The sequence below is a fragment of the Rissa tridactyla genome, chromosome 15 (genome assembly GCF_028500815.1).
Source record: "Rissa tridactyla isolate bRisTri1 chromosome 15, bRisTri1.patW.cur.20221130, whole genome shotgun sequence".
NCBI classification, from domain to species: Eukaryota; Metazoa; Chordata; class Aves; order Charadriiformes; family Laridae; genus Rissa; species Rissa tridactyla.
Genome location: NC_071480.1, coordinates 4,057,799 through 4,083,221, shown reverse-complemented (window position 1 = coordinate 4,083,221; position 25,423 = coordinate 4,057,799). Strand labels below are relative to the sequence as shown.

Sequence of the window (25,423 nt, the reverse complement as noted above, 5' to 3'; positions counted from 1 at the left end):
GGTGGAGAGGTGGATTTTCAGACTTCATGTTGCACTCAGCCCCACGACACTTTTAATTAATGAAAATTCTTTCATTTCTGCAAGACTTTTCCAGTGTTGCTGCTTCTGCTTTACTGTTTACTTTGGTAATAACAACTTTATTAATATTTCCATTGGATGCATGACTACTTTGCCCTGTCCTCTATACTACTTCCTACATCCTGAAATGTTTTATGCTTGTTTACTGTCACTTTTGGTATTTCAAAGATGCTCTTTGCTTTGGTAGCTGAATACAATTATGTAGATGAATGCAGAATAAGTGCTGTTCTCTTGTGTACTTAACATTCATATCATATTTGTGTGTGCATATTAGCGGTTAACGGTCTAAGAGAGAAACTTTCTAGAAAAGGAATATCTTGAGTTTAGATCGGTCAGCTTTGCCCACTGATGAAAAGCTGTTCCTGTGCTGGGATCCTCCGCTGAGACTTCCCTGCCACTGGATTTCCTCCAGCCCGACCTGTATCTGCTGAGCTGCTGTAACGTGGAGCTATTCTGAAGGCTGTGATGTGGTCCATGTAGGAGGAGAATCGTACTTTAGGCCTTCAAATTCTGCTTGACATAAAGAGTTGTTGAATTTGGGGGCTCACGGGAGAGGGGTTTGCTGTGTTGCGTGTTGTATGAGCCCTTTTGAGATAAGGAAAGTTGAATTCTGGTAATTGGTAAACACATGCAATGTTGATTTTTCTCTTGGGACGTCCAAGTGGCTTGCTCATGTTGGAAAGATGCATGCTTTATTTTGGCTGACAGAGGAACCAAACGCTGGAGATCATCTTCCAAGGGAGGAAGAGTTGAGTAGAACTGGCTTTCCTTTGCTGCTCTGTAAATGAGGAGGTCAAGGAGTGCTGGTGGCTCTTTGATGGTCATCTTTTGTCCTGCTAATTCTGGCGATAAGTAGAACGTTAGGTCATCAAAGAGCTTGGAATTGGGGTGTATTTAGATGTTGAATGACTTAATAAACTGAGCTGGTTGTAACCTGACTGATGTGCTAGCGCCCAAAAGGGAGGCGTGGGGTGTCCGTAGGTGGGCATTCAGGTATTTTTATGGGTTATGACTGAACAAGTTTTACAACGTACAAGCTCCAGTCGTCTGCTTCCTTGCTTAATTTGGCAAGGTTCGCAGGAGAGCCGAGCATGTGGTAAGGGGTACTTTTGGCTCCGTTCTGCTCAGTGGCTGGTTTTAGTGGTGGTCTAACTCACCTCAGACACCAAGTTGGCTCCATAACGCCGAGATAGTGGGGAGGACCCCCGTCTCCTTTTAAAGCCTTCATTCAGCATTGGTCAAGAAAGAAATGAGGCATCAGGAAGGCAGGAAATGTGTTATTCCTAGGCAGGCTTCCCATCTTTGTGGGCTCGCGTGGCTGGTTCTGCCTTCCCTGTAGGGTTTGTGCTCTTCTGCCAAGGTTCTTGGAAGGCGAGTGCTAAAAAAGACCTCGTGGCCATAAGGGATGATGGAGGAACTGGGAGTAACAGTGGAGTGACTGCGATGAGGAATTGCTCTCCTTTGCTGCCGGGCCAGTGCTCGCTCCATCCTACAGTGGTTGACATATCTTGATAGCTCCTTAATGTATATATTGTCCTTTGTGGAGCAACAACATGCTGTCATCCCCATCTGAGTGCCTGTGGCTTGGCTGTGTCCAGGTCCTCTGTGCCTGCCTGGAGCATTGTCACTGTCAGCCTGTTCTTGGACTATCTCTGACTTGGAGGTGCTAGAGGAACTGGAGTTAAGCCATCGGATTTTGGGGATGCGATCCGGAATTGGTCACGCTTTGGTTAGATGAGCTGTGAATGGCTGCCCAGCGCCCTTCGAGATAACCTGTCTGTCCTTCCCAGGCTGCTCTGCAGAAGTGGCTGCGTGGGTGTTTCCTCCTGGTTCACTGACACAGACAAAGGCACGTTCTCTTGATGCCACCTGAGGTCAAGGCATGGATGCAGCAGGCAAGAACAGCCCCTTGTCTCTGCTGCGCTTGTCACATGCAAAGTCTGAGATCAAAAAACCCCTTTGGCCGTTGCTTGTAGTCTTCTGCGCAGAGTGGCGGCAGGTCCGGCCAAGGGATCCTGCAAGTTGGGAGCACAGGGGAGGCTGGTGGGCTGAGGATGACTGGAGAAGCTGTTCCTTGGGCACCTGGTGTATTATCAACCCTCTGCTGCTGCAGGTCGGCAGGCATCACTTTGGGGTTGGTAAGCTGATGCATTAATGGTTGAAGTTTGTCCACAGATGTGTGGACATGCCTGATGCTCAGATCAGGGCTTCCCTACTTTGTAGAACCTGCTAGTGGGCTTCTTTCCTTTCTGCTTTGCCAAGATGACTTGAACTGCCCTTTGCAGTGTTGGAGTACATCTTAGTTACTTCATCTGGTGGCTTGGTAAACCCAGCGTTTTTCAAGGTGCTTCCCAGGTGCCCCCAACACAGCTGTTAGATCCTTACACTTTCCTTCTTCCTAGCTAGCATAGAATCACAGGATGGTTTAGGTTGGAAGGGAACTGAAAGATCATCTAGTTCCACCCCCCCTGCCCTGGGCAGGGACACCTCCCACCAGCCCAGGTTGCTCCAAGCCCCGTCCAGCCTGGCCTTGAACCTCTCCAGGGATGGGGCAGCCACAGCTTCTCTGGGCAACCTGGGCCAGGGGCTCACCGCCCTCACAGCAAACAATTTCTTCCTCAGATCTCATCTAAATCTCCCCTCTTCCAGTTTGAAGCCATTACCCCTCGTCCTGTCACTACACGCCCTTGTAAAAAGTCCTTCTCCAGCTCTCTTGTAGGCCCCTTTAGGGACTGGAAGCTGCTATATGGTCTCATTGGAGCCTTCTCTTCTCCAGGCTGAACCCCCCCAGCTCTCTCAGCCTGTCCTCACAGCAGAGGGGCTCCAGCCCTCCCAGCATCTTTGTGGCCTCCTCTGGCCCTGCTCCAACAGGTCCACGTCCTTCTTGTGCTGAGGACTCCAAAGCTGGACGCAGTACCAGAGTGGAGTAGAGGGGGAGAGTCACGTCCCTCGACCTATCTCGAGAGCTATCGTACCTCTCACGGCTTTCTGAGAAGATTCGTCCTTCTCATCAGGTTGGTCATCTGGTTTTCTGCCGTTTATTGTGGCCTCCTTTGAGATACCAGGGCATGAAGTAGTCTCTTGTTGGTGGAGTTACCTTTGATCAAACTAGACTGCGCTTCAGTAGTCCTCAACTAACTTCTTGCATAAGAGACTTTCTCTGAGAGATATTTTTAAAGACATTTCTTTGGTAAAAATACCTCAGGTAGGAGGGAGAACTCTCAGCACACTCTCACCTTCTCGAGCGTTATGGGGTTACGCCCTTTACTTTATATAGATCAAGAAAATAGGGAATTTGTAATTCTTTAGATAATGGAGGGTTGCTGACTAACGCTGTTTAGACTCCTGTTAAGCTTGGAGTCTTTTAAAAAAAGAAAATGTTACAAAGCCGTGTCTGAAGCCTCTGTGGAACAGCCTCTCCCAGAACCTGCCGCTCCCAGCAGTGCTCCTCACAAAATGTCGTTAGCGGGGGAAAAAATAACGTTTGCTGCCCATGTCCCCGGTACTCCAGGCAGTTAATTTCCCAAGCCCTGTCCGTGTGCTCTGGCGGATCACGGGGAAGTAGGTAGACAGGCATCGCCCAGCCCCCACGAGGGCAAACCCACCTCAATTGGGGAGCTCCAAAGTCTTAACTCGCTCCTGCAGCTTCCTGCAGACGGCACCGGCCGTTTCCCATCGCTCGCACAGCCACTGGCTTTCTCGCCACAAATCTCATCTTATTTTATTTTTTTCCCTCTTGTGGACTGCAAAAGCCACCCCGTTAGCCTGGATTTATGAAACGCCCGTGACAGATAACCGCTGCTCTCTGCCTTGTTTGCAGTCCCTGGGTGCTGCTGCTGGCAGCGCTGCGCTCCTACGCCCACAGAGCGACGGCATGAAGTCGTTTCACGCTCACGTTGATGGCGGTGCTGGTAGCATCATTGCTTCAAAAAATGCTGACGCTTCTCCGGGGGGGGAAAAAGAAAAAAAGAGTCATCTCAGTGGTAAAGTGCTGAGTTGCTAAACGCTGCTGCAACTTTTTCCCCTGTAAAATTTTAAACGTCATCTTCTTCTTTTGGGGAGGGAGTGGGGGGGGGAAGCTTAATGAAAGTTCGTTAGGAAAAGCATATTTAATGCTGCCAGAGAAGGTTCCCGATTGCGGTTGATCCTGAAACTGGTAATGAATGTGCGCTATCAGGGCCTGGGGATTTGGCGTATGAATTTCCCAGGGTCTAATCATCTCATAAGGCTGCTGAGTGTGACTCCTTCCCCAGTAATCTACTTAACTCGGTCATTTCCCCCTCCTCTCCCCTTGCCAGGAGAATGAATCTCACAGGTTGTTTGCATGACAAGTAGCTCGGGATTGTCTGAGTTTTTGAAGAAGATGCTGGGAGTTAATTGTAGCAGCTTGAGTTAATGGTTTCCCATGTTCAGTGTCAGGCCGGCTGAGGAGCCGAGCTGGAGAAGGAAGGGTTTTTACGAGCAGTACTATTCTAGGCTGCACCATGTGTTTTGATAGCTATAGTGCTAAACGAAAAAAAAAGTTTTGCCTTCCAAAGGATGTTTTTTTCTCCACCAAAACTAATCCCGGGGGAAAATTATGTTTGGTAGTTCTAGGATTATTGGATTTGCAGATAGAAACTGCTGTGCTAATGGCAGCTACTGACTGATGACCAAAGCAGCTAACTGGGAGATGTTTCTTGGCAGTTGGATCATACTGAAAATCTCCACTCAAAGTATGTAAAACCACAGTGGACAATGTTTAAAAAAAAAAAAAAAAAAAAGAAAAAGAAAAAAAAAAAAGAAGGATTCCTAGCGAGCAAAAACGAATCACTGCATCCACATCTGCGTTTCAAAAGAAACTAAGGATGCTCCATCAGAAGTGTTGACTTTTATATTATATTAGGATCCCCTCACACCAGACCTTTGTTTTGCTAAAAATAAAAGGATAAGCATCCCTTCATCTCTGGTTTTAATTTGCCTCCTCCTAAAGCCAAATAAAATGCCTGCTTCGAGGTAGGCCTCATGGTACGTGGTCAGCTTGTGCTAGCTTTCACCCAGAACAGGGGAGAGAGAAAGGGAGGCTGCGCTGGGAGCAAGGGGCTGGGAAGCTCCGGATAAACTGTACGGGTTTTATTTAAATTACTGTCGTGTTCTGTGGCTTGCTCGAAATCAAATACTGCCAAGTATCTTACTGCAGTCCCAGTGGTTTGCACCTAATATGCATTATGTTAACCATTTGCAGATGACCTTATTTCTGTTATAATGCTGTGTGTGCAGTCAGAAACTTCTGGAGTGATTGAGGGAGGATTTGATGAAACCTTAAAAAAAACCAACCCAAAACAATTCTCTTACCATTATTTTAGAGGTGTTCGTGCATGGCTCTACCTGGTGACACTATGCAGGAGTCCTGGTGTAGATTTTCCCCTTGTTGGCTGAGAGGTGAGATCATCTCGGAGAGCTTCACGTGCATGCAGAGCAGCAAGCACCTTTACACCAGCATCTGTCTCCTTACGCCACACTCTAGTCTCCAACTCAGGGTTGCCGCAAAGCTCAGTGAAGGTCATAGAATCCTGGAATATCTCAAGTTGGAAGGGACCCATAAAGGTGATTGAGTCCAACTCGCAGGGCTACCCAAAACTAAACAATAAGACAAAGAGTGTTGTCCAGACGCTCTTAGATGTTGAGGTTCAGCACTCTCTTCTTAACATTGAGCTATTTGGGCTTTTCTGATTCTGATTTCCAGCCTTTTTTGTTGCCTCTGTTCTTGTGCTGGACAATTCTTAGACTTGTTGAACTCATTTGAACTCAGTTGAGCTCAGTTGAACTCAGACCCCAGTCGGAGTAGCCTCATGTGTGGCCACTGTCCTCAGGCTCCTTAGAAGCAGCCATGGACCACAGGTAGAAGAAAGTCCCACTTGAGTTCTCCAGCCGAAGGTGGTCTAATCCTCTATGCTGCTATCTCAGGTCTTTGGGACTTTGCCTCCAATTCCCAGTGGGAATGACCGCGTCCATGCGGGGGTCCGGCTGACCGCAGATGGACGCTGCCGAGGCTGCAGGGTCAGCCGCTGCCCATCTGTTTGCAGGATCAAGGCCTTTAGAACAAGGGGCCTCTCCCTGATGTCCTGTGCCTGGATAAGTCAAGCTTTTGTGAGCGTAGCACCAAGGTGATTTGTGTTTTTAGTGGGGAGAGATAAACATGAAAAATAATTTATCTAATCTTTGTGTAAGCGGGATGAAAATAAGAATGAAGTACATGTTGCAATTATGAAAATGCATTGAAAGGCCTATTTGTTTTCTGACTCAGAAATTTGTAGTTGGCTTGAAAGTCCAATTCTAGCAGAATTTAGCAGAGTTAATGTTTTGCAGACAGCAGAGTCCTCAAAACAATGTAAAATCTAGGGGATAAATGGGGATCTTCCCGACCATCTATACAGAGCTGGAGACCATGTGTACTCAGTTTGAAGCTTTCATACCTAACATTTTCTTCTGCGCTGCAGAGCCCCCTTTTTGTTCCTTTCAGGCCCATCTGTAGATAAGAAGGTGGGGGCTGCCCGCGCTTGAAGCCAGCAGAGCTTCAAGGAAGCCAAGACGCCACGGGAGCAGGGCAGGGTCTACGGGCTGCTCAAGCAAACTCCATCATACCGGTATGCCCAGCCTTGAAGTGGGGACCTTGTGAAGCCCAGACACAGATCTGGATTTCGGCACCGCTGCCGAATTGCCGAAGGACACCCAGATACTCTCTCGTTCTTTAGAGCCCACCTACTCTTGGACACGTTTCTCCATCCCGTGTCTGGTATTGTGTAGGGGTGAATGTTGCCGGAGCCGGGAACACGGGACGCTTTGCAAAACATCGCCTTTATTCTGTCAACCAAGTGACTGCGACTTTCTTAATTGTGGATTCTTTTAGTTAATTAGAAATGTTTGGAAACGCCTCGCACCTCAGCAGGGTTCAGTTCTGCGGGGTGCCAAGTGCTTTGTTCTTCATCCAGCAAAGCACTTAAGCGTGTCTTTAAGAACACTTTACAGGCTGAAATAAGCTCATTGATTTCAGGGCACTGAAGGATTGAGCCAATACCAAATTTCTTCCAATGATCCCGGCTCAAAGAGTAACATCCAAGAAAGTGTTTCTTGAATGTTAATGCTACCTTAAACAGCCATATCTCAGGCTCCACAACTTCAACTGGTCAGAGAAATGTTAACAAAGGCTGAACCAGCATGTCTGGGGGGGAGTTTCTTCTGGGCAACAGAGGAAATTTCATGGTTAAAAGTGATTTTTTTTTTTTCCCCCCCTCTCCCTCCTTTTTTTCCTTCCAGTGTTGTAGTAGCAGAGCTTAGCTTTAACTATGGTCACCTTCCGCGAGCTTTTAATAAATTAAGAGGAAACTGAAGCAGTTTGGAAAAGTATAGAATAAGCAAATACTCCGGAGAGACGTTTAGTGGCAACATGATTAATAAGGGACAATCCTGGTAATACTATCAAAACAGAGCTATGGCAAAAGCATATGGAGCGTCCCTCTTTCGGGGCAGGAGCAGGATTCAGACAAATGATCCGGGACGATTTATAGGCCTCTTTGCAATGTGGGTTTTTTTCCCCCCCTTAGAAGTGTGAGGGGACTAAAGCTGTGTAGGTATAACCGTGGGATTAGATTTACGGAAAAAAAAAAAAAAAAGGCAACTTCTTTTTGTCCCCAAGTGTTTTTATCCTTGCTCTTTGTTTGATAACAGGCTATATTGCTTAATCAGACCTTTTTTCTTAATTTTCTATATTATTTTTTTCTCTGTGTCAACCCCCGCGCGTATCTAGTAATAACCGTAAGAAGCTGAAAAAGGGGAGCGTTTCTCCAACAGGAGAATGTGATGCAAAATAGATGAAGATGGGTCTCCGAAGCATCCTGCCTTCTGCAGGCTCTCCCGGTGCCCTTCTGGCTTTGCTGCCTTTCCCCCTTGGCAACGGAGGTCTCCGCTGGCAGTGGGGTCTGTGGAGGGGTTGCTGGGGCTGGGACACGTCCTGGGCTGAGTCCTGCGCTGCTCATGTCACCCAGGGCAGTTTTTCCCCCTGCGCTCGGTCCTGAGAGCAATTCTTTCTTAATTTCCTTTGAAGACAGTTTACTGTGCAGCTGCTGCGGCAGCTTGTAGCTGTCATGTGGGGAGGCAAAGGAAGAGAGCTGGAGTTAAGAGCTTATAAACTTCTCAAGTTTTAGGAAGGTACTGAGATGAAATGATACTGTGGTTTTTCCTCCTCCTTTCTCTCTTTTCCTTTTTTTTTTTTTTGGTTCATACAATCTGGGAGAGGACCTCTTGTACTGCACTTGCATAAATTGTGCAGGTTTGGCTCTGCTCAAGTCAGAAGTTAAAAAATAAAATAAAATAGCCGTCCTGACACATGAGACAATGCAGTCGTCCAAAACCGAAATAGTTTTGTGTAGTACACCAGCGTATAGGAGTCAGAGATCCGTGTGTGTGGGCTTTAAGAGATGCCTTGCCTTCTTTTTTTGGAGAAGAAACTTCTGTTAACATCTAAATGATTTCAAGAATTCAGCAAGGATTGAATTCCCTACTTCATCGGCATGAAACTTTCGCGTTGCTACTGAACTGTGTTATTTTATCAGCCTCCTGCTCTTCAGCCTCCATTTACCAAAAACTTTTAAAAGCGATTATGCAAGTCAAACCTAATTTCTTATCACAGGTCTGTATTTATTGGCTCGGCTGTTTGTGAGGGATTGTTTCACCCACCCTGTTTCCCTTGGCGTTTGCAGAAGGTTCTTATAGTTGTTAGCAGCTGTAAATGGTATTAATAAGAAGTATTTGGTTGCTGGTTTCTGCAGTTTTGTACGCTGATTGGGTTGGGTTGCCAAAGGTTGAGCAAGTTTCTAAAAGAAGGATTGTTCTTTGAATTGTGAAAACGCTGTTCTCAAAAACAAACAAACAAACAAAAAAAAAAACCAAAGAACCAAAACCCAGCTATATCTGTGTCCAGAATTTTATGTGCAGGCTGATACACTTCTGCAGAAACTCGGGTGAAACACTCTATTTGTCTAAATTGGTATCGACTTGAAAATCAATGAAGCCCCACCTACGAATCTTCTGAAATGTTAAAAGAGCCCATCTGAAGGATGTCAAGTTTTTTTTTTTTCCTTTTTCTCAGCGTTGTATTTGGGATGGTAAGCACTTACTCACTTCAGCGTTACCTCTTTGGGCTGTCCGTGCTGGGCGGTTCTTCCTGAAGTGTTTTTGGTGGGTCAGGGAATACCTTTCTCAGGGTAGTACAGCCTGTTTGTGAAAATGAGCAGATCTTTTGGTGTGGTCTCATCTAGGGACAATCCAGTGTGTGTGCTCCCCAGACAGCGGTGCAGCCTTAAAGGTTGTCAAGACTCAGGTTGACAAAAGTCCAGAGGAACACGGTCTGAGTCTGGTCTTAGACTTGTAGAATATCTCAAGTTGGAAAGGACCCATAAGGATCATCGAGTCCAGCTCCCTAATCTAACCCTGCTTGGGGCAGCAAGTTGCACTAGAACCTGCCGTGTTCCCTTTCCACCTGCTGGTTTGATGATTTATGACTCCAGTTGCCTTCTCTTCAGCGTCAGAAGAACATAGCCTTGCTGCAGTCACCACATCTTGCTACTGGGGGACTAGATTCACCCGGATAGATCAAACTCATGGAATGAGTCAACCAAAAGTTAAGTGTGGTTTCCTTATGCAGACCCTCCTGTTTGAGACCCGCTGCAGGTGGGAAAGGGCTCAGTGCAGTGAGATTTATCCATGGAAGAGAAGGTGTTGCGAAGCAAAGCCTGTATCCTGTATCACCGGTATCCCGCGGAGCAGAGAGCTTGCCATCCGTGTGACAGCATTCGGCAGGGAATGAGACTCTCCAGCCACAAGCACGATCAAGAACTAGTTTGCTAACAAAGTTAGGTTCGCTTCCCTCTGGGACTTCAGAAGTAGAAAAATAAGCATCTCGCGCCTTAATTAGGTAGGGCTGTGTTCTAGTGAAAGCTACAGCTTGTGTTTCTTCCTATACGCAGGGCATCAACCATGGCTCAACCGTCAGTCTCAGTCGCGGCTGCTGAGCTGTAGTTTGTGGATTGACTTGAGGGCAGTGGCTGTAGCGGAGTTATGATGTGACCAGTGATTTTTTTCAGTGAGGTTGGGTTTCCCAGCAGAATCCCTTAATGTGGAAAAAAGTCATCGTGGTGGGGCCGACACCGCTGGGTTGGCTCGGGAGCCCCTTGGTCACCTTGTCCAGCCAAACCTCCTAAGAGGCAGATGGATACTTGGGAAACCCTGCTCCTCCTCCACCTCTGGGCTGCGTTTGCAGCCTGCGTTGGGGCTCTGAATTATGTCCCTTCTGGCTCTTGAAGATGTTGCTGTTTAAGGCTGAGGAAGGCTGGTTGCATCCAGCCTTCTAAGACTTTAGCTGGTCTTAGTTCTTGAGCCTGATTGCACAACCGCTTTTACTGGAGAAGCTCCTCAACTCGGCCAGGAACATTAATGATAAAATCATGGCTTATGCGGTGACCTCCTCGTCGTGGACCTGAAATTATCTCTGTTCTCCAAGGTCTGTAGCAGATGGAGAGAGACATAACGCGCGAAGCAATGGGGAGAAGAGTTCAGACGTTAAGTCTGTATAGACTGGAAAAACAAAAGTATTAGATGTGTGCAGCCAGTTCAGACGTAGTATGTAATTAATCTTCATCTGCGGCTTTTAAAATCAGCAACAGCCAGAGTATCCCAGATTTGAAACCCGTGTTTGTTCAGATGTAATGGATGTGTAGGCAATTTTTCCTGATGTTCACCCCACCAAGCATCGTCTTCCAGGTAGGTTTCTGTCAAGTCGATTGACTGGAGCAGCGCTGCATAGCGTGGCTCTAACCATCACACTGGTTTACAGGGTCATCCCAGTAGTTTCATTTTATAAGTCGCCCGTCATTTAATTCCTGACTGTTTTGTACCCATTTTTTTAATTTTTAAAAAGAAGAAAAATAATCTGCGCTGCTTTTGAGCCGGGGTTTCTCATACTTAAGTCTGTGTAAAGATGATTTATGGTGCTAGTAGGGGCTCCACTGGAAATGCAAGATCTATTATGAAGTGGATTGAACAGCCCATGCTGAAATGTTTATTGCCGTCTTCAAAATAGAATACATCAGGGTTGATGGTGCCTGTCCAGGAAAGAGAGAGAGTGGAGTGGAGTGGGGCTAGTGGGGTATTTTTAGTATTCCAATAAAAGACAAGGCTTTTAAAGGAAATCACTTATTGCCATTTTGCAATCAAGAATGCAGGAGTGTTCCAGGGACTGCAAGAAATATGCTTCAAGAATGTCGGAGCCATAAGGAACTAATCATTAAATATTCTCTCATTTCCACCCCCGTTTCTTGCTCTGAGGAAGCCATTTAGAAGCTTTGCAATTTGTATGTAAATCTCAACCCTCCTGACCACGCGGTCAAGTATCCAAGTGACTTAGGAGCCAGCATCCCATTTTCAAAAGTTCTTACAATTCCTGTGCAAGCAGGGCACTTTTTTAAATAGAAGACACATGGACCAGACTTCAAGAACACTTAATCTGACCTTAAATGACTTGGTATGAGCGCTATATAATATTTTTGTTCTGTAATAACTTTTTCCCCTTGATCGGTCTCTTGCTAGTAAAGTTCCTCTTGCAGGTTCAGATAGACCAGTAAAAGTGTAGTTTTGTTGCCGCCGCTTATGCCACTCGCTTGACTGAGCTGTGATTATTTTTATTTCCTTTTTTTTTCCATGTGTAACTCTAGTTGTTGATGCTTTAAACATTTTCGGAAGCGTTCTGGCGCTGTAATATATCCGTCTAACTGGGGAGTGAGTAATCCCAGCATTTGTTCGAGTGAAAAACAAAGGAAGAGGCAAAAGATAATACTTTCTCAAGTGATTTAAGAGCCTAATGGGACAATTTAGCGATGCATCTAAGCGGAGCTAGTGCTTACCTGCTCCCTCTCCCCATGTTCCCATCTTTTTCCTTGTACTGGCACCGGTGTCCTGGTGAGGCAGTTCAGGGAGCTATAATGGCAGAAAACTGACCCTACCAAAAACAAAGAGCAGGGTGTCGGGCTGATGGCAGATGGACGCGGGCAGATGTCCCCTTCTGCGCCAGGCCAGCAGAGCCAGCCTTTCATTTTATTATTTTTTTTTTCCCCCCATTTGTTTTTACTGGAGAAAGTAGTGGAGGAACAACAGTCCCCTGCTGAGATCATCTGTCATGTCTTCTGCCTTTTCCCTGCTTGCTGCAGGTAGCGGCTCCGGGGTAAGCTGCTGCCCGCCAGCCCCTTTCTTTCAGGAAAACCATTTGGGGTTTGCCAGCTGGGCTGCAGCGTCTCCAACCCTGGCTGGGGTCGGGGCTGGTGGGTGACACGGAGCCGGAGAAGGTGCAGGGGTGTGAGGAGGAACACCAGCCATCAGGGCGCTGCGGGAGGCGGCAGCGCTGGGATTTAACTCGCCCTAGCCCCAGGTTGGCGCCTCTCCTTGCAGCCAGTGCTGTGTCTGGCTGGTGCATCTCCAACACTGGTAATGCAATGAGAAGTCTCTTTAGTGACCTGTGGTGCTGAAGGACCATCTGATGGTAGGTGACCTTCCACCCAATGGTAGGTAACCTTTGGATTTCCTTAGGTCATTTCCTTCTTGCAAGGAAAACTTCACCTGGCTCTTCTTCACACCCATTAGCTCCTGGCTGTTCTCTCCACCACGGTTCATGAAGCTGTGGTCCACGTTAAACACTTCTTCTCTTCCTCATGGCTCATCACCCTCAGTGAGGTGTGGGGGGGTTGACTTCTGGTAAGCCTAGAGATGGGGATGTCCCAGTTAAACCCGCGCGCTTATGCCAGAAGAAAAGGGTTCAGGTGACGCCTTATGGCTTGGTTGGGCTCACTTGGGTGAACCTCATCTGAAAGACGGGGATTTGTAGAACTTCTGTGATCCTGTTTGGGCTTGTTTTGTTCCCTTTCTTCTGGGAAACCTTTAGTGCACATTGAGGTTTTTGAAACTTTCACAAGTCCGGTTCCAAGTTGTAACACAGTTGTTCAGAAATGCAGCACATTGCTTGACTGATCTTGTTTCTTGGCGTCACTTATGTAAGGGAAAGGATGCTAGAGAGTTGGGAGAAGGGAAAATTGGAAAGTGTGCGTGCTTATTTAATAAAAAAAAAATCAAAAAAAAAGAAAAAAGGGAAGAAAAATAAGCCACATGCAAAAAAATCCAGTAACCATGTCTGCCGATGACCTTTCGGGTTGGAAATAGTTTGATAATAGCAGTGTGGGGACGAGCAAGGAAAGTCTGTGAAGTCACTCTAGCAAGAACAAAAGGAAAAAAACATGAGAATATTTCCAGTTTCTGGCTCGCTGGGAGCTGGGTGATCTCCCGCACGACTCTGGAAGTCTGCGCCTGGTGCTGCCCCGGCAGACCCTTCAGAAAAGGGCAGCGGGCAGAGAGGAGTAGAGGCTGCCAGGTTTGACTCCAAGTAGAAGAGGTGGTATGTGGGAAAAATCAAAAGGGACTCTCGGGGAGACTTGAGGTCTTGAATCGTCAGCTTTGGCTGGGCACAGGGGGAAGGTCCTGCCGGAACTTATCCCAAAAAACAGCTCGTGCTCCAGAGAGGCTTTCTTCTAGCCTGCCCTTAGCATTGCTAACAAAATCGGAGAGAAATTGCCGCAGAGTTGTTACTGCTCGTTAAATACATCTGATCTTTTCTTTGGTATACCAGTGAGTATAAAGGGTCCGGTTAATGTTGGGGTTTTCGGGGTGGGAAGTAACTTGGGTAAGCTGTTGCCTCTTACATCTGCTCTTTGTGCGATGGTGAGGCCAGTAAATGATTTTATTGTGAAGTATTTTTGCAGAAAGATATTATTCAAGGATGCGTATAAATTGCTTTAAAGCTCTTTGGTTCAGTGATCCTATCTCCGAGGCACATTGAACCATTTCTCCTAGGCTGTCCTCCGTGAACTACCTTCTGCTATTTAAAGGAGATACAAATTTAGCTCAAAGTGTTCCCTTTCCCGCAGACTTCTCTGAAAGTTAAAGCCTGTGACAGTTTAGTTCTTGCTGTGCTCTTGTCTTGTCTTCAAATCCAAACAAATGTCTTGCCTGCCTCTGAGCTTCGCTTCTGGTGGCTTGGAAGGTAAAATGTATTTATATATTTTTGAATTTCCTTGGGAAATCGTCCTGCCTTTCAACTGCCCTTCTTCTAGCCTGGTTCTCAGGTCAATGCAAGAGGTTAAGCGCTGCGTAGACTTGGAGGCGTACAATCAAATTTATGTTTATGAGGCATCTTTAACTGTTGAATCGAAACCTTCCAACCGCTGCCAAAGGTAGGTGATTACCTTCACGCGGACCAGCTCCGCGTCCGAGATGCTGAAACGTGAGCAGCAGTTGAAGGCTGCCCCCGAATTCCTTTGAGCTGCTCCTCTGCCTGTTGGGGGACGCGTGGGGTTGGGTTTGCACAGCGGGCATCGCTTTGTGAAGGAATACGGGATTTCTTTGCAATTGGGCTTGGAAGGAGTTCAATATACTATCTGGCGTGCATTTGTAATTTGAAAAATAGATTAAAAAAGAAGCAAATTGAAGTATAACAATAATGGATTAAGAGAAACACTTATCTCACTTCCTTTCATTCGGCCGGGCTGCGCATGTGGTTAGGGACCCAAACGCTCGGGATTATTCCCTCGCTGAAGCCATAAACCTTTTGGATGTAAACTCACTCCATGCTGCTTCTGGGACTGAACCTGACATTTGTTTTCCGATAGTGGTGGCTTTTATCTCGCTGCCATTTCCCCACGCTTTGTTTGCCAACGGGTCTCGCTCTCAGTAACGTGAGGTATCGTCGTGCCCCGATCAAAGGCTCCTATTAACAGCAAACTCGCCCCTGTGCCCGAGAGGGAAGCGTAGCTCCAACCCGACGTGACAAAAAAAAACCACAAAAATGAATTTTTTTAATACGTGAAATAACGTTGACTGAGGAGTTAATGTGTATAAACAAAGTCTATACCTTTGACTCGGATAACTCGTTTCTTCGGCTTAACCTAGCGTTGCGTGAATAGCTCCAAATGTGGAATAACTCATAAAATAGGAGTTTGTTTCATCTTACGTGGGAACGACCTAGGTTTTTTCTTTCTTCCAAATAAGGAATTAATAATGCAATAGTTGTTGTTTCCAAAGAGCTCAGCTTTTTTGAGAAGCCTCTTTTTTTTTTTTTTTTTTTTTTTTCCCCTCCTCTAGACCCAGTGAAACACATGGGCGTTTGGAGCCTTTAATAACTCTTCGCAGAGCCTGTTCTTGATTTCTTTGAGAATTGCCCGTGATTTTGATGTCAGGGTTGAGAGGTACAATTGCCGTGTTACATTTCTCGAGTCAGACCAGTTGAAAAGGAAGGTCAAAAGCAATAACGTCCAGGTTCCTCTGGGCGGGCGGGGGCGGAGGGTAATGTGCGATCGCAGCGTTTTACACAGACGTATCGCCCGAGAAAAAGTTTGGCTGTCACAAAACTAATAAAGGACAAGCCTCCGGAGAGATGGTTTCAATGATGCAGGTGTAGGAATCGGGGAGTGTATTTACATACAAGCCAGCTTAATAGCGTGGGATTTATGCTAAAGTGGTTCTTAATGCAATACAAATTGAATACCCCGTCTCGCTCGAAACGAGGAAAATGTTAGAAGGAAAGGGGGGGGGTTTAATAGCTTTTGGGGGAGAAAGTGTTTGGCTTTTTTTTAAGGAACGTAAAGGACAGCAAGATGGATTTCTTCGGGCGCTTGCCATGTTAAACTAGTGCTTTAGGTATGTGCGTCGGCTTCGGAGCCAGCCTTCCAAGTTGGTTCTCCGTTGCCTTGAAAATCAGGGGTTTGAACAGATCGGGGCAGGGTTTCTGCCATATATCTGGCAACACGGACTTAAAATTAACTTCCTGAAAAAGCAGATGAAGTTTGGTTTGGTTTGGTTGTGTTTTTTAAACTGTGACGTTAAAAATAAGTTCTTAAAGAGAGCCGCCATGCCTCTACAGCCCTTGTTGATCCTCCCATCTTTTCCCTGCTTCTTTCCTACCCCATAAAACAACTATTATGTGTTTATAAGTTAGTGCTCCGTGTCACTTATAAAAGAAGACTTATTCATAAACGTCGTGGATAGACAGTTCCGTGGGAATATAACTTTCTTGGCATAAAACAAGCTGCTTTTTCCACATAATGCAGTGCTATACCAGGCTCTTTAAAGCCATAGCGTGCTATTTATTATTATTTTATAATCTACAAAAGACACCAATGCTGAACCTTCATCCTTATGGAGAATGACACCATACCAAAAGATAGGGGAAACCCCAAGCAAAACTCCTGTTCCCAGAAATAGTCGCCACCAAGGCGCTGAGGGATGCCCAGGGCTTGTCGTGGGGCTGCTTTCCCCGTCCCTCCTCTCTGCGGGCGGCGAGCGCGGGGGGGGATCGCACATGGGCACCGCTCATTTTTGGGGTGGGATTTGCCAGCTGCAAGTTAGAAGTTCTTGAAAGGGACTTGGATGTAACATTTCGGCTTTTGAAGTCAGGGCGGATGACTTGGACACACACACACACACATGCCTTAGAAATTTTTTTTTAATGGGCCGAAATCAGTGTTCACTTCACCATCCAGAAACCAGCAAGCAGCCAACACGGGGTTGTCTTTGCGTTCTGAATATGCTCAAAATTCAGAAAGAGCACTGAGCCCACAAAACCAAACAGCTCACCCAAAGAGCAGCCGCTTCCCAAATCTCCAGGTTTCCGGCTGACAGGGATTTGGGGGTGACAGATGGGGATCGCGTTGGTCAAGTCCGTGTCCGAAAGGCTGTTGCTGCTCCCCGGCTGGGAGGGCTGCCCCGCTGCCAGAGCTCTCTGCTTCGGACCTGAAAGAGAAACCCCCATGAAACAGAGACATCCCCCCTCAGCATATGCTCGTATTTATTTATCCTATTTATAAGGACCATCCAATCCTCTGTGCACTAATTATAGCAGTGGGGACTGGAAGAGATTTCCTTGCTCATTGAGTCCAGACCTCAACTATCAGAGGCAAATTCCCTCCGCACTTGCTTTCCTGAGCCCCCCTGGTATGCTTTGAAAGCATTTAGGATGTTCTCCCTAGCGACTGGGTATTTCCAGTGGCAGCCCCAGCTGGGCTGATGCTCAGGGAGACAGCAGCGGGTGAGTGTCTTCATGTGGATATCTTCTATCCATTACTGATGGGTCTGGGGTTGAACAAGTAGTAAGTAGAGTAGACCTGGTCTTCAACTGGAAGATGCCTCCCCAAGGCAGAAGGACAGATGAGCGTTGCCGCTGGAGACCTTTAATGGGACCTGCGTCAGCCACTACCTGCTCCTTTCACATCCCTGCCTTCAGCTGGATGGGGTGCTGGGGGCAGTGTAGGCATCGCTCTTGAATTTTGGGGTCCTGGCTCGAGCGTATTGGTGATGACCTACCTGCTGCGCGAGCCCGGGATGCCGGGCAGCCCTATGAAGCCACACCAGGTGCCTGCTCCTCGTGCATAGGAACGCCTGGCTGCCGGGGGGCTGAAAGAGAAGAGCTGAAGCATTGCTGCCATGACTCGCACCACTCAACAAAGGTATCCTCCGTCCCTGGGCTACACCCTGCCAATGTGCGTTTATAAAAACGAAACCGGGATCTTGTTCCTGGAGCAGGGGATGCCAAGGTGCAACCGTCTCCTCTGCAGGGGCTGCCCCGTGTGAAGTTGTGACGCGAGACACCTTGTAGAAACCTGTGTGCTCTAATTGCTAACACATTAAATCTCAGTGGCCAGCACTCCGTGGCCGCGGAGCAATTTTAATAGTAAATCAATAGTCTGATAGAAGCAGACGCGAAATCTTTTGACACTTATTCAAGAGGGACTTGTCAAAACACCATGTATTTATGACCAAGTTCCTGCCTGCCTGTTCAAAGGCACTTGAACCCCTGCCAGATCCTAAACACGCTCAGATTCCCAGGAGTTATATTCAGCACAATAAGTGGATATTTCACAGTAAATATTGCCTTGTCAGAAAGCTGGCATGAGCGCCCAGTTGACAAGCAACAATTGGCCGCTTTGTATGGGTGCTGCGAGGGCTCGTCTCTCCGGCGGCGGCAGTGCTTGAGAGCAGAAATTTCTGCCGGGCTCCAGCCGTCGTTAGCGTTAGGAATTAAAAATGCTCTAAAGAAAACTTGCAGATCGTTGCGTCTCAGCTGCCTCCATCTGAACAGTCAGCAGAAGGAATTGGAAGGTCTCGATGATTAATCACAAACACAAAAGCCGGCTGCTGGCTGACGGTAGGTATCCGCTCTTCTCCGAGGGAACCAATTCATCAGCGTTATTTGTGATTCGTGGCAGTTATTTGAGGCAAATAGGCTTATTTAGTACGCGGCACCCTGCGCTTGCATGAAGTTACAAACCAGAATTGTTCGTTATTTTTTTGTCCTCTCGCAGCTCTGCAGCACGTCCAGGATTTCGGCAGCGCAGCGTAGGCTTTAAAGCGTGGGCAGTGCCTGTAGCGTGAGCTCTGTACCGGGAGGAGCGGGATGCCTGAGAGAAGGATGCCCGGGAGGAGAGGGATGCCCGGGAGGAGAGGGATGCTGAGAGAGGGATGCCCAGGAGGAGAGGGATGCTGAGAGAAGGATGCCCGAGAGAGAGATGCCCAGGAGGAGAGGGATGCCCCGGAGGAGAGTGATGCCCAAGAGGCAAGGGATGCCCAAGAGAAGGATGCCGGGAGGAGAGGGATGCCCAAGAGGAGCGGGATGCCTGAGAAAAGGATGCCCAGGAGGAGAGGGATGCCCGAAAGAAGGATGCCTGGGAGGAGAGGGATGCCCGGGAGGAGAGGGATGCCCAAGAGAAGGATGCCGGGAGGAGAGGGATGCTCCCGAGGGCAGGGATGTGCTGTGCTCTGGGTTTGCAGGGTGCTCATTGTGGTGCAGCTCCAAGCCACGTCTGGGGTCTCTGCGATGGGAAAACAGCAAAGGTTGGGATGAAGAGAGGGAAATGAAATGATTTACTGGACCTGTCATCTGCGTGACTGGAGTTTGTCACTGCCGAGGACGGCTGGCAGTGCACCAGAGAGCGTGGTGGGGACTTGTCTCTCAGGAGCACTCACACCCTGGAGTTAGGCAGTCCTGACCGGGCAGGGGTGGTTCTGGCTGGCTGGATGGACGGACACGCGGGGATACAGTGCTCAGCCACCACCTGGATTTACACAGATCTTTAACCCCTGGAAACTGAGGTGCAAACTAGGGGTGGAAAATCATCTTCTAGTTGCCCAAACCCCTTCAGGCGGATTCAGACCTGGAGGAATTATTTGCATTTCCACGTGAACCCTGGCTGGGAAGTTGTTTGTGGAGGAGTAAATCGGTGGGAAGGGTGTCCATGACGAACCCCAAACCACTGACCCTCAAAGCTGGTAAACCCTGGGGAGAGGGAATAGCTTTGGGACTTGGAGAAGGGCTGCCCCAGGTGACCCCGGAGCGATGGGGTACGGTGTGAACCCCGGGTCCTCCGGGCTGACGGCTGGACGGCTAGCAGGTGAGACAGATGAAAGGGTGATGCTATCCTAGAGATAAATTGCATATATTGTAACCTTTTCTTTCCGTCTTGTATCTGAAAATTTGATCTTAACTTTTTTTTGGAAGGCCTTGGAGCATTGAAGCCCACCTGCTGCCGGGGGGTCGGGATGGGGGTGAGGAGCAGAGGCGAAGCTGATCCCAGCAGTAAGATTAAATCCCGGCAAAGCAGTGTGAACCCCGGTGCTCCGGGAACAGCGGGGAGACCCCGCATCCTGCCAGCACCCCATGCCCTGAGACTCGGCCGGAGCTGGGCACGTGCCCTCCGTATTTCTGCACCGCTTCTCCGGGCTGGAGCATCTCAGACTCTTTAGCAGATGGAGCTTCATGAGCATTGCAGTTTCTCCAGCCTGCCTTAATTAATCACTCCGTAATTGCACATCGCCTTCTGCTTGCGCTTCCCACCTTTCCCTGAGAAACGCGTTTCAAATTTGTATTCCTGTCACTGTTTTCTTCTGCGCAGGAATCTTTTTTTCTTCTCTGACTCCTGTTTACTTTGTTGGTGGCTTTTATTCCTGAATTTCTCTTTGAGGAGTTCTTGTCGAGGGGAATATTTCTATTTTACAGGATTTGAGCGAAAAAAGGTAAAGCAGGCAGGGAATCTAGAATACATAATTACTGTCAGATCCCATGCACGGTTTTTGTTGGGAAAGCGTGTGGGCCTCGGTGAAACACCCAGGTTGAAAAGCTCCAGATCCTTCTAATCTCCTATTCTGTAGTATGAGGCGGGGGTGGGGGGGCGTGGGGGTGGGGAGTGTGCGTAACATCTGGTCTCTATCATGCGAGAGGTACTTTGAAATTTGTGTACCGTTGCCAATTTGTGTCGGCCTGTTCTTTTTGTGCGTATCGCAGGGCTCGGGTAAGCCGTTAATACTGGCGGATGGCTGATTCCTCTTGCCCCGGCACGTGCCATCTCTGCCTCTCACGTGGGGAGCGAGGACTTGACCGCTGCTTTTGGAAACAGAAAAGCGGCTCCAGGTTTTTAATACCAGGCTCTTTCCAGGAATAAAATAAAGTTTATTTCGTTTTGCTGTCCCGCTCTTGTTGCCCTGGACGTCCTCTCAAGTTCCCTGTTCATCATCCTGCTGTTGCCCGTTAGCAATACTTTATTAGTCCCCCACCTTCCCCTCTTCCTGCTGTGCAATAATTCCGGGTTTATGTGCGGTTTTTTCGTGGGAGTTGTCAAAGAATAATTACGCCCCATTAAGTCCACCTTGTATCATTATTAATTCACACCTATAGAGTATTTTCCAAGCAACTGATCTTGGTTGTCTCTTAATTGCTCAAGTCCATAAACTCTGTTACACTGCAACTGCGCGAAGGATTCGCACCCTCTAAAACTTTTCCCTCCGGTGCGAAACATAACAGAGAATCTGACCGCCGCAGCTTTATCAGATCTTTTTCTTCCCAATTTAAGCAAATTATTTGCTTCTGGCTCTGTTGAAGGCTACAGAATGTATATTAAGATGTAAAAAGCAGGAGACTAGAAAGACGGTGAAAGCCTAGATCGTGTTCCCGATGGATTAATCAAACAGTTTGTGTTGCTGGTTGGATTGGGTTGAAAACCGAAGGATATGAGCAACCTGGTCTGGTAGGAAGTGTCACTGCCCAGGGCAGGGGGGGTTGGAACTAGATGATCTTTAAGGTCCCTTCCAACCCGAACTATTCTATGGTGGTATATCCCTCTCTCACCCGTTCCGGTGGGTCGGAGCACGTAGCCCATGTAGGGTCTGAGATCCAGCTGGGTCAAATCTGCTGGATGGCGGCTGCCCCAGGCTGAGGATCGGAGCTAGGCTGGGCTCTGCGGGAGCCCAGCTCTGGGAGCATCCTCTGGGAGCATCCTGAGGGCGCTGGAGCGGGCACTGGTGAGCGCTGGGACCCGGCTCGGACCCTGGGTGCAGGCATGGCGGTGCTTACCTGGGAAGGCAGCACGGAGCAGAATGGTCCTGGTGGCTTCTGGAGTCAGAGCCAAACCCTTGCCCTTGCTAGGGGCGCGAAGAGGAACAGACAGATGCATTTTTACCAGTTGACGCCACGTTTAATGTGCTTAATAAACAGTTTCATCCAGGTGTAGCCTGAAGTTTAGCGTCCTCTAAACAAAACCACCCCAAAACCATCCTAGCCCAAAGGCAGCAGTAAGTGTGGACCGTTCAGGTCAAGCACTCGGCCCTGCCTGGCCAAAGAGCATGTCCCCACACCCCCCCGGGCGGTCCCTGGGCGTCCTGGGTGGAGCCTACGGAGCTGCCGCCTTCTTTCTGCAAGGAAAAGGCTCAATAGCCGCGACCTGCAGCTGAAGCGCTGCTCAGGCTCCCTTCGGATAACAAGTGGTTTCAACTCAGCATTTTAAAAAAAAAAAAAAAAAAATACTGTTGGTGGCAACTCTTATTTCCCTGGAAAAAAATCCTGGACCCCTGGCAGAGAAACAGTTTCTGCACAGAAAACATGACACTATTTACAAAAAGCGATGCCTAATATCCTTTTCCAGCTTGGAAAGAGGAGTTTGTTTTAATACATCCTTTTTTAATTGCCATGAGCTGGACTTGTAAATATTGTAAGTGGTTGAGTAATAGTCATCTGTGCGCGGACCAAATGAAAGGACGTTTTTTCCGCTCTTGGAGCCCTAACGTATTCCCACAGCTCGGACAGGGGGATAGCACGGAGCAGATACTAAACCGAAACAAAGGCCTGCTAATTAAAAGATCGTTTAACCCCGGGGGATGCCTGCGTGTGCGATGCCAGCGCGCGACGGTCCAGCCGGCTGCACGAGGAGCTCTCGCGTTGGGGCTGCTTCGGGAGGTGACGGGCTGGACCACAGGGATGCAGCCCGTTCTCAGTAAAACATTTCATCCTCTCCTCTGAGAAGGGGGTGGGAAAGGGGAGAGTTCTCCCAAAGAAAGGGGAAACGGAAGAGAATTAGATTCCTCTGGCAGGCATCTTACCGCTATCGTTCAGTCAAGAGAGGGGAAATCTGCTCTGCTGCTTTTCTGGATCAGTCTTCAAAATGATCCGTAACTTTACGTTTTTTTAACACCATCCTTCTGCAGAGCAGCGTGCTGTGCCCCAACGAAAAACTAGTTGTGAGGTTTTATAAGATCGTACTAGTCATTAATTTCTGTACGGCAACCAGCACGGATTTGGGGCAGGACGGAGCCCGGGTGCTGCCCGGTTGGGCAGAGCGCTGTTAGACTCTCCTCAATGCCGGTTGATCTTCGCTTTCCCAAGTCAGGTCCGTACCCGAAAGCCCTGCTTTTCCTCTCCAAATCGCTTTGTCTGAAAGCAGGAGTAGTTTGTATTGGAAACGATTTCCTGATGCAATTTGGATTTCCTCCTGAGTAATCCTTCGCCCCAGTGGGATGGTACAGGGGGATTCTAGAAAAGCTTAACTGGCCTTGCCATGAGTTAAACATATCCCCTGATCTTTGCGAGGCAGATGTTTAAGTAGGAAGACACCCTGCAGGCGCTGGTAAAAAAAAAATTAATTTGAAGGCTCAGGAAGAGAAAGAACTGCTCTACCAAGGTGGGTTGGAGTCCCCGACGCTGTCTGGGTCGTCGGCGTGCAGGGATCTGGCGAGGGGCTCGCGCAGGGCGAGCAGGGGGGGAGATCAGCCTCAGCTGGGAGGAGGAGCAGGACTCGGAGGAAGAATTTAATTGCCAAAGCCCAATTGTAAAAGATGAAGGCGGCAACCTTAACGTCGTTCCATCTTTTCCAGGAATGCTGGTGGTGATCGTCTTGCTGCTGATCGCCATTGCCGTGGTTGCTGTCTGGCCGACACATTAACGTGGACCCGGCGCCCGTCGGAGCTGCTCTCGGCAGCTGAGCGCCCAGGACACCGGCGAAGAGACCGACTTTCTGCAAAGACCTTCTGCGTTTTAAATAAACCCACCAGGACTGGAATGAAGCTGTGTCCGACCGACAGCCGGTCTTCCTTCGGTGCACAGCTGAAGAGCGCTGCGTGGTTTGAAGGGTTTGAACATGAAAAGGACTCACTTCCCACCTGCATTCGCCATTCGGGAGGCTGCGCTGGCCCTACAATACCTGTTCTTCTCGGTGCATCTGCCTCGGGGCCCGCGCTGGTGTCGGGGTGCTGCCTGCCCGGCCCCACGCCGCTTCTGCGGTCAGCCGTCCTGAGGGCTTTAAAATACTAAAATAACGATGTAGTTTGGGAGCGCAGCGATGGCGCTGCTTTCTGATCCCTTCCTTCGGAATGCAAAGGCTTACGTTTTTCGAGGTATGGATTTGGGGGGGGGGGGGAATGACTGCATCTGGATGCCGGCGGGACGGGAAGCGAGAGGACACGGAGCCCTGCGAGGCGGCAGGACCCCCGTGGCGAGTCGGGCGGTGCTGCGCCCCTGGGGGAGGGCCATCGGTGTTCATCGGCACGGAGAGGAACGTCTCCAGCCAGGTGTGTAGGAGTGGAAAGCCTTGCCCAACCTGTGCTCCCGAGGAAGGCGTGCTCTCCGCGGGCTCTGCCGGGCTCTGATGGAGATGCGCCGGCATTATTCACCTACTAATCTCGGCGATCGGGGTCTGCCTCTTTCTTTTATAACTTTTCACGCGCTGTTAAAACTGAGAGGAAGGATTACCTATGTGAAAACTAACGAAAAAGAAGTACTGAACGTTCGCGTCTGGCCAAGAAAATCATTATTTTGTTATATGTGCCAGTTTGATTTCAGAGTTGATAGAGCAAGCAATAAATACTGAATAAAAGCTGATCCATTTATATACAATTTATCTGCCTGGGTTTTTATTATTTCCTCCCATCTCGTGTTGCGCGTGAATGATTTCTCCAACGCTTCCATTTCCTAAGAGCTGATTTGGAGGAGGAAAAAAGCGATTCCTGCCAGACTGCATCTGTATCATGACATACATTTCCTGACGGATCCGTAAGACTTGCCAGCCCTGGGCTGGTCCTCACCTGCGGCGGTGGCGTATCTCCTTTCACAGCTCACAACTGGCTCTTGGCACTCATTTCCCTCTCCCTGCCCTGCAGCTGGGGTGGCGGCACGTCTGGCGCTGGTCTGGGAGGTGGGAAACCAGGGTGTCCTGGTGCTTCATCCCCTCTGGAGTGACATGGAGACATTTCGTTTTTCTGGGCTCAGTTTCTCCATGTGGAGCACTGCGTCCAGCTCTGGAGCCCTCAGCACAGGAAGGACACGGAGCTGTTGGAGCGGGGCCAGAGGAGGCCAAGAAGATGCTGGGAGGGCTGGAGCCCCTCTGCTGTGAGGACAGGCTGAGAGAGCTGGGGGGGTTCAGCCTGGAGAAGAGAAGGCTCCGGGGAGACCTCAGAGCCCCTTCCAGTCCCTGAAGGGGGCCTACAGGAAAGCTGGGGAGGGGCTGTTTGCAAGGGCATGTAGCGACAGGACGAGGGGCAATGGTTTAAACTAGAGCAGGGCGGGTTTAGATCAGACATTAGGGAGATGTTCTTTCCACTGAGGGTGGTGAGACACTGGCCCAGGTTGCCCAGAGAGGGGGTGGAGGCCCCATCCCTGGAGACATTCAAGGCCAGGCTGGATGAGGCTCTGAGCAACCTGATCCAGTTGAAGATGTCCCTGCTGACTGCAGGGGGTTGGACTAGGTGGCCTTGAGAGGTCCCTTCCAACCCAACACATCCTATGAGTCTATGATCTCTCAGTTGGGACTTGGGCACTGGCCCCTTTCTTAAGTGCAAAATTGCTCTTCTCCTTGTGGCGTGCAAGTGTTGGCTGGAGCTGAGGCTTTGACCCAGTTGCTCCAAGGTCCGAGGTGGGATCAACAGAGCTGGCTATGACAGGAGAAGATGGGGTTTTGCA

General features: G+C 48.7%; 1 protein-coding gene across 1 annotated transcript in view; it reads left to right on the top strand.

The window, feature by feature from the left end:
- The window catches only part of STX8 (syntaxin 8), a 117,053-nt gene extending 92,688 nt beyond the window's left edge, over positions 1-24,365 (top strand). Inside the window, exon 8 of the mRNA XM_054221364.1 lies at positions 23,344-24,365. Coding sequence (XP_054077339.1) covers positions 23,344-23,411 — 68 coding nt within the window. The 3' untranslated portion in view covers positions 23,412-24,365. The remainder of the gene's footprint in view (positions 1-23,343) is intronic.
- The last annotated feature ends 1,058 nt before the right edge of the window (positions 24,366-25,423 follow it).